Source organism: Coregonus clupeaformis, chromosome 4 (assembly GCF_020615455.1).
Source record: "Coregonus clupeaformis isolate EN_2021a chromosome 4, ASM2061545v1, whole genome shotgun sequence".
Lineage (NCBI taxonomy): Eukaryota > Metazoa > Chordata > Actinopteri > Salmoniformes > Salmonidae > Coregonus > Coregonus clupeaformis.
Genome location: NC_059195.1, coordinates 42,194 through 61,836, shown reverse-complemented (window position 1 = coordinate 61,836; position 19,643 = coordinate 42,194). Strand labels below are relative to the sequence as shown.

The 19,643-nt window shown below is 43.8% G+C and overlaps 1 protein-coding gene across 5 annotated transcripts; it reads left to right on the top strand.

The window, feature by feature from the left end:
• Positions 1–389: 389 nt before the first annotated feature.
• Positions 390–18,380, top strand: LOC121548828 (transcription factor ETV6). 5 transcript variants are annotated; one of them, XM_041860469.2, is made up of 9 exons: positions 393–899; positions 2,404–2,536; positions 11,549–11,934; positions 14,048–14,212; positions 15,292–15,426; positions 16,604–17,197; positions 17,364–17,506; positions 17,616–17,716; positions 17,829–18,380. In XM_041860469.2, the coding sequence occupies exons 4-9, from the start codon at positions 14,149–14,151 to the stop codon at positions 17,929–17,931; spliced, it is 1,140 nt and encodes a 379-aa protein (XP_041716403.1). In that variant the 5' UTR covers positions 393–899; positions 2,404–2,536; positions 11,549–11,934; positions 14,048–14,148; the 3' UTR covers positions 17,932–18,380. The 5 variants fall into 5 exon arrangements, with proteins under 5 accessions (XP_041716379.1, XP_041716369.1, XP_041716397.1 ...); XM_041860445.2 differs by lacking the exon at positions 11,549–11,934 and having other exon boundaries at positions 390–740; positions 2,407–2,536; XM_041860435.2 differs by lacking the exon at positions 11,549–11,934 and having other exon boundaries at positions 391–740.
• The last annotated feature ends 1,263 nt before the right edge of the window (positions 18,381–19,643 follow it).

Below are 19,643 nucleotides of genomic sequence, written 5' to 3'. Positions count from 1 at the left end.
GTGAGGGAAGATCCTTACTAATTAGTGACCTTAATGTATCGCTCATGTACAAGGGTGGAGCGAAAACCCGCAGATGTGTAAACACAATCAGCAATATCCCAATATGGGGTTTCCCTTTAAGAGAGAAATGGCTGCAGAACAGAGTCTGGCTGCAGGCTAGACTAAAGTGTGTACCCTGAATATAATTATCTCATTGGCTCCCTGGATCTCGTAGGCGTCTCTTTCTAGCAATGAACTATTTGGAGACCTTTCTCCCCAACAAGAAACGCCTACGAAACTCGGGAAGCCAATAAGATAATTCTATGGAAGGAACGCCTTTTTATCCAGGCTGCAATCAAATCCTGTGCGACAAGGGGGCTGGGCTCAATGCTGGGAATTTACGTCATTTCGCCGTTTACACATCCAAATCAATGAGCAGCACCACGGAGATGTCCGCCTTTTAGTCCAGTCTTCCAGGAAGAGAATTAACCAACGCGTCGCCGAAATGTAGGGCACAGCACCAACAGAAAACAAAGAACTTTAACGCGTTTATGATAAACATGGGCATATAATGGATTGATAACAAACCTTAAACGTATTTATTACGTGGCCCGTAACCCTCCCCAAGTCAGGGAGTCGGGTGTGGGTGTTTTTTTTCTTCTGGTTTATTTCAAAGAGAACGGGAAAAGGAAAGTGGGAAGAGGAGAACTTCCTGAATTTAGCGAGACATGTCAGAATCTCCATCGCAGATCACAACCAAGGTATTTGTTGATTTTATAAAGCAGAATCAAGTTCTAGGACCCCGCGGTGAGATGCGCTAGACGCAGTCGTGTTGTTGACAACTGCATCGTTTGTGTTGGTAATCATCTGTTGCTGAGGGGAACGTTTCGCGGCTGTGTTATAGACTACAGCAGCGCCTGGTAAGTCCATCCATGCTGCGCGCAAGTTTACAGAGTTCGCAGCACACCTGAGATAAACGTTTTTCGTCACGACGTTCATTTTCATAGGCTATTGGTGCTTTCAAGAGAACGGGGAACTCGGAAAAAAACGAGGTCTAATCATGACGTCAGTGAATTTCAGTCCGGAAAGTCGGAGCTATAGAAAGATGCCCATGTTTCCGACTTGGAATTCCGAGTTGGATGACCATTCAAAACGATTTTTCCCAGGCGGAGCTCGTTTTTATCTGAGTTACCAGTTGTCTTGAACCACTGAAGTCGGAATTCGGAGATTTCCGAGTTCCCAGTTGTTGTGAACGCGGCATATGGCTTGTTTGAAAACCACCCGAAATGTGGTTAATGTTATTTGTTGCAACTATTCATGGGAATATACATGTATCTGTCACGATTATATAGCATACACACAGATAATAATTTATTTTCTATACAATACATTTTGTATATGTAAACCTGAAATATGTAGGCCTAAAATATGTAAAATAGTTGCAGTGCAAAAAGGCATGCTGTTTATCATGTTATTACATTACAATGACGGTCTAAAGTTGGATCTTCAAATTTCAGGTGACAAGGAAACTATTTGGGATTGTTGGGATGTAGCCTAGGAGAGTAGGCCTAGATATATTTTGGAATTATATTGTTTTGCAGAGAGACGTAGCAGAGTTAATGTAGGCTATATGTATGCTCCTCTAAACACACGCACACACACACTCACTCTCTTGCTCCCTCTCGACCCCATCTGTACCTGAACACCTTTTTGACCGTACACAGCCTTGTCAAATCTGGGCTGTACAAATGCCAAATCTTCTAAAAGTAAGACTTGATATAGTGTGCTAATGTTGGCTATAGGCTTCCGAAAACATAAAGTATTCTTGAAGAGTAGAGCAGTCTGCGCAATAAAATGAGATTAAAAGCTTATTGCTACATATCCCACAGTGAGTTCCTGGTACAGTAGGCTAATAGGAACTAGCCATTTTAGATTGACTGGTTGAATGAATCACCAATCCGTGTTATACAATGCCTATAAACATAATATTCAGCAGCACTGATTGGCCCAGACATACACTCACCTGTTAACTGTTGCTTTCCATAGAAGATGCTGAACAGAAAGAGGCAAATTAATGATGTTACAATAACATATTACACAACAGCACATGTATACATTGTCATGTTGAGGGGTTACATTTTGTATAAGTAAATGTGCAGAATTACCAGTAAGTTCAACCTCCTGTTTAGTGACTGGCTGCATTGACCATGCAAACGCAGCAGCGTCTTTCTGAAATAAGTCAAATATGATTTAATGAATAAAAAGATTGGCTATGTGTAGGTACCTTATCGCTTAGATACAGAATGTCTTTAAAGGGTGTTATAGTTTCTCTGCATGGTGATTCTCAGGCTGTTTGGGTTTAAGGATGGTTTTCGGGGAGGTTTGTAACTAAGGCATGCTTTGTGTCTGTGTGTCTATTCATAGCAGGAGAGGAGCTCATTCAGTCCTTCCTCCGCGAGCCCCCTGCCAAACTCCACTTCCTCCCCCGTCCATGCTCCCACAGCCAGGCCAGCCAGCCGAATGGAGGACGAACCTGCCAGGCTGCCAGTGCACCTGCGTGAGTCACACACACACACACACACATGCAGACGCATGCCAAACACACACACATAACACACACACAATTCATGACACCCACACAATTCATGACACCCACAGGCGCACACAAACAATACATGACAGTCATAATCAACAAAGAAATCTCTTTGTCTTTGCAGCCTGCATTCTCCTTATCCCATAAACATTGGTTTTGAGAGCTTTTGACCTCAGAAAATGGCTGATTGAAAGCCATGATTTACTATAGCTACTTGCATGTCACGTCATGACTCTCCCCATGTGGACAGACAGACCTACTCATGTATCCCCCCTCTTAGTTGCTGAAGCAGACCAAGGGTCAGAGACCAACACAAGACGTCTACTGGAACATACTGTAGCAGAGTCACTGTACTGGAACACTACACAGTAGAACACGGTGGAATGCAACACAGCAGGACAGTGACAGCCAACACAACTCAGTACACGGCAGTGTTCAGTACGATAACACCTCAGTGTACTGAAGGACAGCACAGCACAACACAACACAGCACAGCTCAGTACAAGAGAATAGAGAACAGCACAGAATAATAGCCCAGTATAATGGAGGAGTATAGAATGGAAAGAAGGCAGGAGAAGAAAGGAAGTAGGAGATGGGTTGGACAGGGGAGAGTCTAGAAATAGGAGAGCGAGGGAGGTAATACAGGACAGAATAGGACAGGATGGACAGGAAGGAAAGCAAGAAGACAGTAAATATGAGGTGAGGTGGAGAGGATTTGATTTGTATCGAGAGGGCAGATGCGTATATTGATTAACTTTGCTACATTACATTATTCTGCACTGTTGAGGAAGAGTGGCAAGTAAGCATTTCACTGTACGAATAAACTTTGATTTGAGGTGTTTACTGATCTGACATGGTTGGAAAAGTGAGAGCATTGGTGGAAACCATGTTTTTTACCTATTCTTAAGACCAGTAAAATCCCCAAGGGCCTCAAAAAAGGAAGGAAGGGAGGGAGGAAGGAAGGAAGGAAGAAGTAAGAAGGACAAGGAGAGGAGGGAACATGACAACCGTGTGCTGTCTGGTGGAGCTGACGGCAGGTCTCAACCGGCCACTGCCTGAGCCAATAAAACAACAGGCGGGGTTGGATCACGGCCAGGATATAGACCGGGTGTTTAAAGAGTTGTAGAGTCACTGGGCCTGCTCTTTATGAAAAACTATTTATATTTAACCAGGCACCTTTTAACATGTAGGACTTTTAGGGTTTAGAAGACTAGTGAGATTGATATTTGTATTTCTTCAGTGAGTTTGGATATACATTTTCCCACTGGGCACAGCCGTCAATTAAAACGTCTATTCCACGTTGGTTCAACATAATTTCATTGGAATGACGTAGAAACAATGTCGATTCTACCAGTGTGTGCCAAATGGGTTGTTGTGGGAACTTAAAACTAAATGGTGCTTTACTTCACCATAGGAAATAACACGACAAAAAACAAAAAAAAAAGAAGTTAGTTATGAGAGCATTTTTACAAACTTATTTTCCACTAATTTAAATTTTTCTGATTTTCTCCTTTTTTTGGTAATGTAGCCTCCTCTTTTTAAGTGAGAAGACCTAAATATTGGGGGTTTGTTGATGTGTGTTTGGCGAAAATATGGTACAGTACTCATCAATTATTAGACCAGTATATTAACACACTTTGTGGTAAGCTCAATGTCTAAAAGAAATTACCTGTAGTGTCTATGCACATGGACCATACAGAGGAAATTCCCCAGTTCCACTTCCCCTTTTGCATTGTCATAGAAAAGGGAAGAACGTTTAACATGTCTGTTTTGGTCTGAGGTTGTCTGTTATGGCCGTTTATCTGGGCGTGGTAAATGTGGTCTCTCTATTTATTAAAAATTTTTTTTTTCTTTTTCGGTCACTCTTCACTCCTGGACTGTGAGCTTCCAATCAACTTTTTATTTGAATCTTTAGATTAGGGAAGATTTCCTGCATTCTACATGTTGACTCTGTCTTTAACTCTGTTAAATATATCAACAAACCTTCACCTGTAGGCCTACACTACCCAATCCTCTTATTAGAACCTCCTTTGGCTCAAAGCCATCGCTCTTCCTGACAATGATCAAGTACCCTTTTCTTCCTCAAACAACTTATAACACGTTTGCTCCCCTCCACACACATCACACAGCTGGATCCAACTGGCACATGTACTGTGAGAGACAAACTGTCCACATTCAAAGGCAATTTGTCCAGGGGGAAAGAAAGAAATACACTTTTTTTTAAAGGGAGAGAGGAAATTGCAGTGTGGGCAGAAAACAGCCTTCTCCATTTCCTGAAGAGGAAGTGGATTAGATCAGGGGGAGAGTTGCAGCCTGCTCCTCACTCTCAAAGAAGGCTACTCTCCTTTTTAACCCCTTTAGCCAGGAGTGTTAGAAACCACCCCACTCTGAATGGGAGAGGTTTGTCTTTACCCGTGTGTCTGGGTGAATGTTTTTGAAGTAGTGAATTTAGGGTTCCATCTCTCCATCACATTGGTGGATTTTCACTTGAATCCTCCAATTTCCTGTCTGTTAGTTGTCGCATATTGTTGAACTATAGACCATGCAAATGAAAAGGAAATAAACATAACTGTAAAACACTCAATTCTACTGTTTGCTTGCACTTGAGTTAAGTGGATGACTTTTCAACCCACAATTCCATCACATGCATTAATCGTGTTTACTTAATTGTCTTGCTATGTGTCAGCCTCAAGGTCACCCTCCTAGCAGACACTAAGAAGCGTAGCGGTGTCATTTAGGCTCACTGCAATAAGGGATTCACACTATTTACTGACGTCACAAGTCGGGTGGGTACTGATGGGGATGTAACATTGAGACACCTGTGCAAAGTAACACAAGGTCAAAGAATATGGAGTGAGTGTCTGTGTGGGAAGTTGTATGCAGAGCACCGTTTACATTAAACATCGAAGCTTATTGAACATGACAAATCTCTTGCTGGGTGACAGAGAAAGAAGCCTCTTCTTGGAAACTTGGCTTGCTGCTGTTGGTCTTTGTAAACCTTTCTCAATAGATTGTTTGCTTTGCTCACAGCTGGGTTTCTACTGTGTGTGTGTGGGTGGCTGAGAGTGTGAGACTGTCTTTGTGCACAGGCATGTTGTTGTGTGCTTGTGTATTAATCAATCTCTCTGTGTGTGCGTGTCCGCATGTCACTGTGAGTAATTGTACAGTGTGTGTGTGTGCCTGCATATTCGTTTCTGGAGTCTTGCTGTATTTGTAAAGATGTTTGCATGCATATCTACGGTACAGTACATACAAAAGGGTATTTGAGTGTCTGTGTGTGTGCAGTCATTGTATATATATGTGTGTGTGTGTGTGTGTGTGTGTGTGTGTGTGACTGTGTGTATATGCCAGTGCCTTGCAGAGCGGAAATTTCCTGCCCCTGGAAGCCGTTCTCGTCCTCAGGAATTTCCTGAGTGGGCAGACGGCGCTTCCTGAATAAATGTTGTTGTTTTCCCCCCTCGTTCCTTTTTCTCTCTCTGAAAGGGAAACTGTTCTCACATGCCAACAGCCAAGTGGAGAGCAGCCCCGTTCTCTTCCTGTTTGAAACACACTCCACATGACATCAAGGAAAGAAGGGGTTTTGGGGGGAAAGTAGGGGTCATAGTTCCCCACCCCAAACCAACCAGGGAGCAAACTGAGCCCACCAGACAGATTGATGCTTAAAAGACATAGCTATGTTGCTAATGCTACCCATGCTCCCTTTAAAGGGTGACTGCACTTCCTTTGGCTTTGTTTTGAAGATTGCTCAATAAGAAATGCTAGAGACCATGACTGAAGGCAAACCAGAGTTGTCTTGGGGGTGTGGTTTGATGTGGTTGTGTTATGTTTGCATATAGACTCTTTCCAGTATATAGACTCTTGGCTGCAGTAAGGTTCATTCCCGGGCTGTGCCACAACCGGCCGGGAGTCCCATAGCACGGCGCACTATTGGCCCAGCGTCGTCTGGGTTAGGGGAGGGTTTGGCCGGGGGGGCATTACTTGGTTCATCGCGCTCTAGCGGCTCCTTGTGGCGTGCTGGGTGCCTGCAGGCTGACCCCGGTCGCCAGTTGAACGGTGTTTCCTCCGACACGTTGGTGCGGCTGGCTTCCTGCTTAAGGAGCGCGGTTAGGCAGGTCATGTTTCAGAGGACGCATGACTCCACCTTCGACTCTCCCGAGCCCGTTGGGGAGTTGCAGCGATGAGACAAGATTGAAATTGGGGAGAAAAAGGGGGCAATGTTTGCAAACACAGAAAGGGGTCTATTGTACCCTGGCATGTGTTGTTTGTCCCTCCTGAGTCACTGTTGCAACAACAACCACTTCCTCAAAATATTAATTAATTTAGACAATTTTGCAGAGGAGGTCTTAGTCGTGCAATTTTGCGTCTAGCTAAGGTGTCTGGTGCAGTAATCCTTAAGTAAAAACATTTGCATGAAAAACTAGTCCATGCACTGCATACAGTCCATCGAGCTGGGAAAGTCTGGCTCCGCGCTCAGGACTGATTTCTGAGAACAAATAATATCTTTACAACATCATCTGCAAGCTGTCAAACTATTGTAAATAAAGCACAAGCAACACACTGTTTATCAGTGTACAAAATCACTTGCTAGCTTGCGAAGTTCCAACTCTGTGTTTGTCAATGAAGCTAGCAAGTAGAAGCTAGCAGGCACATTGAGCAGCCAGGCCACAATCGGCTTATCAAATAACTGGCGAATTGTGTGCATCGGTGCCGTTTAAATAATAAATAAAAAATTCAACTTTCTCACTATCTATTACCAGAGTGTGCAGCTGTCTGACAGTGTTTCAAAGGGAATCATGATACAAAACAGGTCGTGGGGGGAAACAAGATGCTTGCGAATGGGTTTTGGAAAAGTGCTCTCTGATCGTCTCAATTCTCATTTGCCCAAAAAAGTGGCAGACTCGAGTGATTGACACTATCAAACATCAGAAAGTGGCCAGTCCATAAAGGGCTTAGGGCCAAGGGTTATTTCATCATAACGTTGGCGACGTGTTATCTTATGTAAACAAGTCTGAAGCGCTGTGTAAGTGGGCAGGTCAGGTCCTGTCTCCACTGTCTGGAGGTTCTGGGCGTCTGCTAAATGACGTGCTAGTGGGCATGATCATAATCCATACCCAACCCCAGTAAATTGGATGACAAACTAATTTACAGAACTCCGTTTTGGACGAGACTGACTTTATGACCAAAATTATCCTATTTACACTTTGTAGTTAATTTTGACACTAGAATTCATGTTTCTAACTCATACCGATGGCACAACCAACTTCTCTGGTTTCAAATGGCCTAAGGGGCAGTTTACCTTTTTAAGTGAAGGGGCTACTGCAGATATCATTAGAATAGATGACATGCTAATTTCCATGACATGGCCTTGGTCATTGTGGTTTAATACAGAATAATTCTGGATTGAACAACGAGGTCAAACTGAGAACAGCTATTCACTTGAACATCTCTGAAACCTCTTTAGCTGGGCTGATGTACAGTTGAAGTCGGACGTTTACATACACTTAGGTTAGAGTCATTAAAACTTGTTTTTCAACCACTCCAAACATTTCTTGTTAATAAACAAACATCTACTTTGTGCATGACACAAGTAATTTTTCCAACAATTGTTTACAGACAGATTATTTAATTTATAATTCACTGTATCACAATTCCAGTGGCTCAGAAGTTTACATACACTAAGTTGACTGTGCCTTTAAACAGCTTGGAAAATTCCAGAAAATGATGTCATGGCTTTAGACGTTTCTGATAGGCTAATTGACATCATTTTAGTCAATTGGAGGTGTACCTGTGGATGTATTTCAAGGCCTACCTTCAAACTCAGTGCCTCTTTGCTTGACATCATGGGAAAATCAAAAGAAATCAGCCAAGACCTCAGAAATAACATTGTAGACCTCCACAAGTCTGGTTCGTCCTTGGGAGCAATTTCCAAACGCCTGAAGGTACCACGTTCATCTGTACAAACAATAGTACGCAAGTATAAACACCATGGGACCACACAGCTGTCATACCGCTCAGGAAGGAGACGTGTTCTGTCTCCTAGAGATGAACGTACTTTGGTGCGAAAAGTGCAATTAAATCCCAGAACAACAGCAAAGGACCTTGTGAAGATGCAGGAGGAAACAGGTACAAAAGTATCTATATCCACAGTAAAACGAGTCCTATATCGAAAGGCCGCTCAGCAAGGAAGAAGCCACTGCTCCAAAACCACCATTAAAAAGCCAGACTACGGTTTGCAACTGCACATGGGGAGAAAGATCATACTTTTTGGAGAAATGTCCTCTGGTCTGATGAAACAAAAATAGAACTGTTTGGCCATAATGACCATCGTTATGTTTGGAGGAAAAAGGGGGAGCTTGCAAGCCGACGAACACCATCCCAACCGTGAAGCACTGGGGTGGCAGCATCATGCTGTGGGGATGCTTTACTGCAGGAGGGACTGGTGCACTTCACAAAATAGATGGCATCATGAGGAAGGAAAATTATGTGGATATATTGAAGCAACATCTCAAGACATCAGTCAGGAAATTAAAGCTTGGTCGCAAATGGGTCTTCCAAATGGACAATGACCCCAAGCATACTTCCAAAGTTGTGGCAAAATGGCTTAAGGACAATAAAGTAATGGTATTGGAGTGGCCATCACAAATCCCTGACCTCAATCCTATTGAAAATCTGTGGGCAGAACTGAAAAAGCGTGTGCGAGCAAGGAGGCCTACAAACCTGACTCAGTTACACCAGCTCTGTCAGGAGGAATGGGCCAAAATTCACCCAACTTATTGTGGGAAGCTTGTGGAAGGCTACCCGAAACGTTTGACCCAAGTTAAACAATTTAAAGGCAATGCTACCAAATACTAATTGAGTGTATGTAAACTTCTGACCCACTGGGAATGTGATGAAATAAATTAAAGCTGAAATAAATCATTCTCTCTACTATTATTCTGACATTTCACATTCTTAAAATAGTGGTGATCCTAACTGACCTAAGACAGGGAATTTTTACTAGGATTAAATGTCAGGAACTGTGAAAAACTGAGTTTTAAAATGTATTTGGCTAAGGTGTATGTAAACTCCCGACTTCAACTGTATGTTCCTAATACATCTGCATGATTTAGTATGCAGCATGTCATATATGACCTTCAATCCTTTAAGGTCTGTTAACGTTCTTGGTTAACGTTAAGTACTTGGTTGGTATTCTATGGCTCTAAGCTCTCGTTTGAGAACCAGTGTCCACAATAAGATTTTAAAAAGCAGTCCGTTGAAACATTTAAGGGTATAGCTAGCTCTGTTTTGAACAATAACCTCTATCTAGCATGTACATGTTCAGTGGTCTGTTTGCCCAAAGAGAAGGAATGCATGGTAGCTGGTAGGTGTGCATTTAAGATTCACAAGTGTAGCTTTTGAGGTGCAGCATTAGTACAGTACTACTCGTTCCTGCATTTTCTAAAAGAGGGCGGACCTTCTCTTATAAAAAAACATAAATAGAATCAGTGAAGGCAGGAACTTATTGAAAACAAACTACAGTACATGAGCCAACTTGCCCCCAATGAGCAACATACTATCAAACAGGTTGCACTACTTCCTCCCCATAAACCAAGCGTTTGATTGGTAATCTGTTTTATGCTTGTTTTGACTGGATGAAATCCAATCCGGCTAGACTTGGAACAGGCAGTTTCCAATGAGGTGAAGTATGTAGTTTGGAGGAGGGGCGATAAAGTGAAGGACAGAAACTGGGAGAGTGAGGGTGTGAGTAGGGGAAATGTGTAAGGTGTCACACCCTCATGTCTGTGACAAAAGGCCTCCTCCCCTCCCTCCTCTTCTCCTTCCTACTCTGCATGAAGAAAAGCTATTTTCAATCAAGAATGAAAGAGCAATATCCGCCTCTTCATTCAAGAGGGAAAGCAAACATTTGCAGCAGAGGTAATTGACTAGAGAGAGCATTGATTCAGGAAACATACTTGATGTTTTGACCAAAGTCCTTAGCAGTCAAAAGTATTTGCAGACTTCTATAGCATTTACAGTACATTCACAAAAAATATTTTGTTATTCATTCCAGGTAAAACTGCACACACACACACATTACTGGTCTGACCTTAGAGTTCTACAGAATGGACACATATTTCCCCTGAATGTTCTGTTTTGCCGAGAGAGGGGTGGGGTGAGAGGCGTTAAAGAGGTTGGGGGGTTGTGGAGGGTAACAACGAAACAAGATACAAGTGATCTCATCCCTTCTCTCCTTCATTCATCCCAAGCGCTTACGAGTTGCCCCGGCAACAGCGAGCACCACTGTGTGTGTGTGTGTGTGTGTGTGTGTGTGTGTGCGTGCGGGGGCCTGCAAATCCACAGAGTGAAAATTATGTGTCATCAGAGAGGATTAGTAGCCCACGGTTTAGTCAAGGGCCTTTCGGTTGGATCCGCCGGTCGTGTTCGAGACTGTTTCATCCCATACACAAACAGACTGCACACCAGAAACCCGAGATGGTGTCCAACAAAGACACGGATGGTGAAACGAGAGCGGGGGCTGAAATTGATTTGGTCATGAACACTGAAACAAGAAATCTGTTGCATGTTCTTACACAACTGAAATGTGAAAAGGATTGGGCGAAAGGGGAAACTTCTCTGAGCCCGTGAGGGACAGAGTAAGATGCAGGGCTAATCAGAGGCACTGTCACTCTCTCTTTTTCTGGCTGCCTCTGTGAGCTCTCTCTCTCTCTCTGCGCATGTGTTTGTGTCTGCTGACTCTTAATATCCGTTTCTCTTCCTGTTGGTCTTTCCTTCTTTTTCAACCCCTTCTTTTCTCCCTCTGGATACTGTTTGCTCTTCCCCCTCTCCTTGTCTTTCCCCCCCCCCCCTCATACTTACTTTACCTCTCCATATCTCTCCCTTTTTCTACCACTTCTCCGTTATTGTTTCTGGTTCCCATCCCTCTTTCTATCCCCCTCCGCGTTCTATCCTTTTCTCACTCTGCTCTCTTCATTGCAGCTGACTGTTGATAAACCTCACAGCGTCGCTCCCTAACCGTACCGCAGGAAGTTTCCTGTGCTGAAACGGAGCCCATGCTGGATCGCTTCCTGCCCAAGTGCGTTGTGGGACACGTTTGTTTGGGCCCCCTTCCTCCTCCTTCTCCCCCCACTCCTTCCTCCACTGGGCCCTGTGCAGATGGCTGGGTCCGGCAGGCCGGATCTCAGAGGGGTTTTGGCAGCGTTGTGCCTTCCTTCTCTTGTTCCCCTCTCTCTCCAGCCCTGGAGAGAACATACCACGGCAGTGACCTCACAACCAGGGCCTCCCTGCACGCTGTACACATCACTAAGGTCATGTGATTAAGGGGTCACCCGTAGGCGACACAGCTGGTGGATGCTGAGCATATGGTAATTAGATCTGTTCTCTTGTTAGGTGATACTGGTAACTTACTGATGGCGTTTCTGTTTTCACCACGGGAGTCAATGGCTTTGTTTGGTTGTTCAATCTAAAATCCAGAGCTGGTATTAGAAAAATACATCTAGATTGGAAGGGTAAAAGGATATGAAAACATATTTCATTGGGACATTGTTTGGCATTCTAAAATTCCTACAAACAATGTTATTCTTGAACACTGGTATCCAACTGTTATATGATTTACACCTCTTTACTCATAAGAGGGCTCTTTACCTGTCATATGTTACCCCTCGGGGTGCCAATTGGCCCCTGTGACAATCTGTAGTATTTTTCTGACTTTGGTTCTGGCTTGACTGTTTGTAGAGACTATGTAAGTAGACACTGTGTACCCTGTGTAGTGATGGAATAGACTACATAAAACATTCCATGACACATCTACTCATCAAGTTGTTTACTGTGGGTTATGTCCATAGGCTATATTCAAGATAAACTTTCCCTTCACAAGGCTATCACAAGCCCTGCCAATGTCTCTCTCTTTCTATCTCTATCTTTCTGAATATGGAAATGAAGAGGGAAATGGGAAACTGGCAATCTAAGAGAGGTTTCTTTTTATATTGATTGTTCCCTGTATAAAACGTCCTTTGTTTGACGGGCGGGGGGAAGCGATCACTCTGAAACAGAGCACGGGTTCCGATTACTCGTGTGACATTGACATTGCGCGCGCCGCCGGCCAAAGATAACAACTGTCCCATTCCAAGAGGAAGTGTTTGAGGCCTGGCGATAAGTGAGACGTAGAAACTGCCGCTTTTTGTCTGGTGTGGGCGTGATGGATGCTGCTCTGGTGGTTTGCTCTGTGTGTGTGTGAGGGAGTCCATGAGGCACAACGATACTGTAAATCCTAGTACAAATACACAGGTATATTCATGTAAATATAGGCCACCCAGTACCCAATGACATCATCTAGATCAGGGCTCTCAACCCTCTTCCTGGAGAGATACCCTCCTGCTACAGACGCCAGAGAAAACATTTCCTGACACAAAACAACACTGACTTTTCTGTCAATGATTTATGTGCTAAACATATAGTAATCCCTATTGCAATATGATGAGCAAGACTGGGAAAACAATATGACTTGACTCATATGCTGTATAAACCCATGGTAAGGCTTTCCAGCTGATATGAATTACATGCTATTTACTTTCTAGACATCCACTGCTCTCTGATTACCGCAGTCAAACACACCATTGTTTTCCCTTTTCCTCTAGCAGAAAACTAAAACGATTTTTACCGTTATTAGTCCATGCAACACATTGTGTGGGTTTAACGAAGAATGTAATGTGATTTTATGACATCCATTTCCTAAAAGAATGAATGGAATGCACCTCAAGGTTTGATTTAACCACATTGTTATTGTTTAGGTTACAAGGAACAAGGTTATCATTTTGTAAGTCATGGTCGTAGACACACATTTGTGGTGAGCGTTGATTCCTGGGCTATTGCTCATTGCAGTCAGTCACTAATACGTTTGGGCAATCCATCAGTGCAGATGTTTCGCTCTCGTAAATTCCCACGGCAGTGAAATAAATATTTCAGAGACTGCAGGGTGAACAATGTCAGCACTATTTCCTCTGGTATTCCTCAGTGTATCCTTGCCTATTATGCACTATTTATTAGATTAGTCTAATACACATTTATTCATACACTATGTTTTAGACTGACTGAGAGAAAGTCACAGGCTTTCCTTTGCAAACTACATGTCTACCAAGGTTAGCTCACAAATACTGACAAACATGAAGCAAATATGAAATGAATGTACTGTATGTGAGCACATGTCTGACTTAAGTTTCCTCTTTCTTGTTCTCCACCTCCTCCATTCCTGCACTTTGCTTATCTCACCTCATACCCCTTCTCTTCCCCCTCTCCGCTAATCCTCTAATCAATCCCTCTTTTACTTTGATCTCCTTCCCTCATTTCCCCTTTTACTGCCCCCTCTGTCTCCTTCCTTCCTCTCTCCCTTTGCTCCTTCCTTTACTTCCCCCCGGTCTCCCCCCTCCTCTCTCTTTCCTCTCTCTCTCTCCTACCACTCATCTCTCCCTCCACCCCCAGGCCTGCAGCCAGTGTTTTGGAGCAGGGAGGACGTGGGCCAGTGGCTGCGCTGGGCGGAGAGGGAGTTTGCCCTGCGGCCCAACACCAGCGGCAGCTTCCAGATGAACGGCAAGGCCCTGCTCCTCCTCACCAAGGAGGACTTCCGCTACCGCTCGCCCCACTCCGGTACGCCCACTTCCCACGGCCCTTGTTAAATCAAAGGGTTGCTATGTTATTATAACACATTTTTCTAACAACATGCTCATGTTTAACAATTAATTAATATTGAAGGGGGAATGACTTTGGAGAAATGGCACAGTGACCTAAGATAATAGTCGTGTCTAGAGCATACACTGAATGTCTTTGATAGACGATATTTGTAAAATATGTCAGTAGATCTGCTCAGCTGGAAGAAAGCAAGAGGAAGAACAATATCAGGCGATTCAGCAGCTGCTTTAGTGGAGTTGCTGTCTGTCTTTGTTGTTGGGGGGAGGAAGTAGGAGACTGGTTGGGTAAATGGCCGATCAGGAAGTGCAAACCGACCTCAACTGTCACCTGCTAACACCAGGAATTTCCCCTGCAGCGCCGTGTTAAACAGCAGGGCCAGAAAGTGAGAACTGAAAGGGGTGTATGTGTGCGTGTGTGTGTGCCTGTGGCATCTTCACTTCCTTATGTGTGTGACTGTGTCAGTACGTGTGTGTGCTGGAGTGTGTGTGTGCCTGCGGCTTCACTTCCTTTATGAGAACCATTTCCTTGATGTTCTGACGGGAAGCCTCTCAAATTGAAGAGAAAAAAAAAAGTCCCTCCATTTTCTTTGAGGGGAAATACTCTCTCTGAGCCCTTCATACACAGGTAATGAGTTAAATCTTTCAGGGTGGCTTAGTAATGCAATTTTTACACATTGAGCATATACTTTTTTTTCTTTCCTATACCTTTCCTTATCCCAAAAACATTGTATGTGTTTTTTACTGTCTTACTCTGTTTAGCTTTAACCAGCAATCTGGAGTGCTAAGAATATGGAGTTACAACTGTCTCTTGGCATGCTGAATCATTAGCAACGCTATGACTCTTGTCCTGATCTATTGGCATAATTTCCTATCTGTTTGGTCCAGACATGTTTTTAGACTCCAGTAAAGATCACTGGTCGGAGCCTGATCCTTTTGATGACATTGATTGACAGCAGCTGCCATGTCTATGTGGTACGCCATTGGAGGGGCTCATACGGTAACCTCTGACCTCTAACCACTGACCTGTGTCTCCTGCAGGGGACGTCCTGTACGAGCTGCTGCAGCACATCCTGAAGCAGAGGAAGCCACACGTCCCCTACCCCTCCGCCTACTTCCCCGGCAACTCCTTTCACCCTCTGCCAGAGGGAGCTCTCCAGCACCACAAACTGGAAGGTCAGTGATGTTCAATAGGCACACTGTAGCAAAAGGCTTTGTAATGGCAAATGAAAATCTGTGTTCAGACAAGTTCAGGTTGTACATTACGTTTCACTCTCCCTACTGAACACCAGCCTGACGATGTTCCTGAGATCACACAAACTGAAGAAAGAATCGAGAGAGACGATTACAGGAAAGCGTTGAATTGAATGGGGGGAACACGGTGGCGTTGAGTTCAACAACTTTAGGATGGTTGTTGATTATTATAACGTGATCTTAGAGAGCCAGTCCAATCAGACCAATATGAAATTGACTTATTAGCATATGGGGGAAAAACAACAACATTTGAGGCCCACCATGGAGTGGAATATTGAACGTATGACCATTGCATCACTTTCCTGACATTATTATTTTGTTATTCATCAAACTTGTCTGCCAGAAGGATTTCACAATTCTGTTCTTGTCTAGGGGAATTTGTCGTGAGTAAATTCCCCTGAAGAACCCAACTGATCTGACTTCTGTTTCACAGGAGTTACTCAACAATATTAGACAGTGGCTTCAATTCAAGTATTTAATAACACACGATCAGAGAAAATCAGTTGGTCATGTAGCAATATAATTGCGAGAAAACATCTCAAGTTTGCTTTAAGTGAATCTGACAAAAGTAATGTGGTTCAATGGCAACTCAACTCTAGACTCTAGAGAGAGCTGTTTACGTCTCTGTTTAATATCCACCTGACAAGGGGAGGGACTTCTTCGTGCTACACTTTGGACTCCTTTCCCTGGTATGGATAGAAGGAAATTTGAGGAGAGAGGGGAGGAGAGGTGTGGGGTTGGAGTGTTGACAGTGAAACCTGCTCCACAAGGAAATGCTTCTATATTTAAACAACCTTTGGTCTAGCAGTTCATTATCTACAGTTCTTCATCTCTACATGTTTTATAGGGGAAGTGATTGGGTTAGATGATTAAGATGCTCATGACTTCCTTGTTGTTTGGTAAGCAGAAGCAAAGATATTTATTTCTTGCAAATACTGTAAGTACAGTAATATCCTACCCAGTAGAGGGCAGTCCAAACCAATCACTAATAATCTACCACCCACATACATTGTGAGACATGATGACGTTTGTAAATGGGTGTAGTGACATCTACTGGACGTCATGTAAATATGTTTGAAACATATGCCCTTCATTGCAGAAACGGTACGGCGGACACCACGTGGTACAGAGCCCCTACCCCAGCACCCTCCCACCATCGAGCTCCGACACCGCTCCCGCTCGCCCATCCAACCCGCTCCCCGCCTCTCCCCCCTGGACCTCAACCACCCACGCCCTGGAGCCGAGGACCACCTCCAGACGTCCTCCCAGCTGCCTGACAGCAACCACCAATTGCCCGAGGACTTGTACACTCTGTCGGTGTCCCCGGCCACCCCTAACGGCCGCTGCGCCACGCCCCGCGAGGCCCCCTGCCCAGGCAGCCCCGGGTGCCAGGACGCTGCCCCCCATCGTGTCATCCAGCTCATGCCCAGCGCCATCATGCACCCCCTGCTGCTCAGCCCAGGGCGAGGAGGTGCTGCTGGAGACTTCAGGCATGGCCGTGGGGGGCCACCACTTCAGGCCCCCCATGAAAATGGGCGTGAGGGGAAAGGCCACATCCAGCTGGCACTGGCCCACCACCAGCAGCAGCAACATGCTCTGCATCAGCAGGAGGAGGCGCTGTACAGGAACCACCACGTCATCGTGCCCGTCTCGCCACCAGAGGAGCAGGCAATGCCCATTGGACGGATAGCAGGTAACTAACGCTCCTAACTACTCCTAACTACTAAGGGTTCATCTTAGAGGGTGGTGTTCACGGCTTCAACCAACTCTGGATGAAGTGTGGCTAAAAAACAGCTAAAGTTGAAGTTAACAGGTACTGTCTGAAATGTGTCACTCCTCTGACGTGTTTGTGTTCCCAGACTGCAGGCTGCTGTGGGACTACGTCTACCAGCTCCTCTCAGACAGCCGGTACGAGAACTACATCCGCTGGGAGGACACAGAGACCAAAGTCTTCCGCATCATGGACCCCAATGGCCTGGCTCGCCTGTGGGGGAACCACAAGGTAACGAACTACACCCCCCAGTGTTTGATTGGAAAAGGCATTTTCCCACAGTGCCGATTTTCTAAAAGTTCTGTGTTAAAGTTCTAAGTTGTTCCATTGGTTTTAACAGAACAGGACCAATATGACATACGAGAAGATGTCACGAGCACTGAGACACTACTACAAACTGAACATTATCAGGAAAGAGCCAGGACAGAGACTCTTATTCAGGTATGGTAGGGTTTAGTTAAAACACAATAATTATTTGAAGTAAAAACATATATATACACTTGTTCAGTTTGAGTTAACTAATGATTAACCACTGTGTGTATGTGTGGTTCAGGTTCATGAAAACCCCAGATGAGATTATGAGTGGACAAACTGAAAGGCTGGATCACATAGAGTCTGACACAGAAGATCAAATCTACATCAAAGAGGAATGCTGAGGCCTCTGGGAAATGGAGTCCACTAAAGCGATGAACTACTACAGCCGCTGATGCCTTTCGGAAAGCAGCTTGAACAATCGTCTCAAACCGAGAGCGCCCGGACATTCACTCTATCTAAAACTCAGAGGAACTTGAAGGTGACGTCTCTAGATTGCCTTTAAAACTTTAAGATTTTCTTTCCAGACAAATCTTATCAGTTGTTTTCTGTCTTAATGCAAGGAGTTCAAAGGACCTGGCGACAAGTATATCTCATGAGACTTTTAAAAAAGCATTCCTTTTCCCTGAACTGCCACAGCAAATCAATCATTTCATGTTTGTCATGTCATACATTGTTGATTTTTCTTCCACATGTGCATTAAGTATAAGAAAATGTTGCAATTTGTGCAAATAATGGGAGGGTGTGTGTAGCTGGAACGTCTTCACCACAGAATAAATCTTTTTGAACAATTTGTATGGCTGACCTCTTTAAAATGCATCTGACCTTATTGCCTGAAGCATATGTCTAGCAATCATTCCTGAAACGATTGAATGAAGTGATATGTAGGCTAAATGTATTTTTTTTCCTTCTTTTTTTACATAAGACGTGAAGTTTGGAACTTTATTCTGAAACAATCCACATGGTGGCAATGCTGCACCACTTTTGACTGTAAACCATCATAGTTCACTGCACTGTAGACCAAGTCCAGCTCTATTGAAGTTAAAGGTCCAATGCAGCTGTTTTTATCTCAATATCAAATCATTTCTGAGTAACAATAAGTACAGTACTGTGGTTTTGTTTTCAATTAAAATGGTCAAAAAGAAACAAAAATAGCTTCTTAGCAAAGAGCAATTTCTCAAGCAAGAATTTTGTTAGGACTGTCTGGGAGTAGTCTGACTGGGGAGGGGAAAACTGAAAACTAGCTGTTAGGCAGAGGTTTTTCTTATTGGTCTATTAACTAATGATGTCACCAGGCAGGCCAAAACTCCACCCCACCAAAACAGGCTGATTTTCACAGCTTCTATATAATAATAATATAATATGCTTTAGCGCTTTTTATCCAAAGCGACTTACGTCTGCGCGCACAACTTTATTTTTTTTTTTTGGTCAACCCTCCTTGTAGCTCTACCAGCTGAGCTACAGGGACCATCATTGTCTAAAAGGGCATTATTATAATTTTCACAATTTCACAGTATTATTCCAGCCTCATAGTGTGGAGATGTGTGTATGTGTGTGTGGTGTGTGTGTGTATATATATATATATATATATATATAAAAAACACAGGAAAATCACGTGTTTGACTGCACTGGGCCTTTAAGAGGTTAATTAAAGTGTGTGCAATATCCAACAACACCTGTTCTCACATAAGACCATTAAAAGGCCTCAATACAATAGATCTACTTATGCAAAACGGGTCTCCTAACGCTCACATATGCCAAAGTTAAATCTTGCACCTTACTAGACCAATGCAAATACTACCCCTAGGCTATGATGTCATGTCTATTACAACTTTTTAAGAATCATATTTAACGATATCATGATGCAATTCAATGTCATCAATCGAAATTCCCATTGCGTAAAACTGCGCAAAGAGATTTTTGTGTGGCCTCTTGATGTGATTGACCAAGGCTTATTAGTGTGTTTATGCCAGTGGCGATGGATAGTGTTAGTGGCCTTGTGTATGCCACTATGATGGGTTGTTCCCGAGTCTGTGATGAGCGCGGCGGTCGGTGG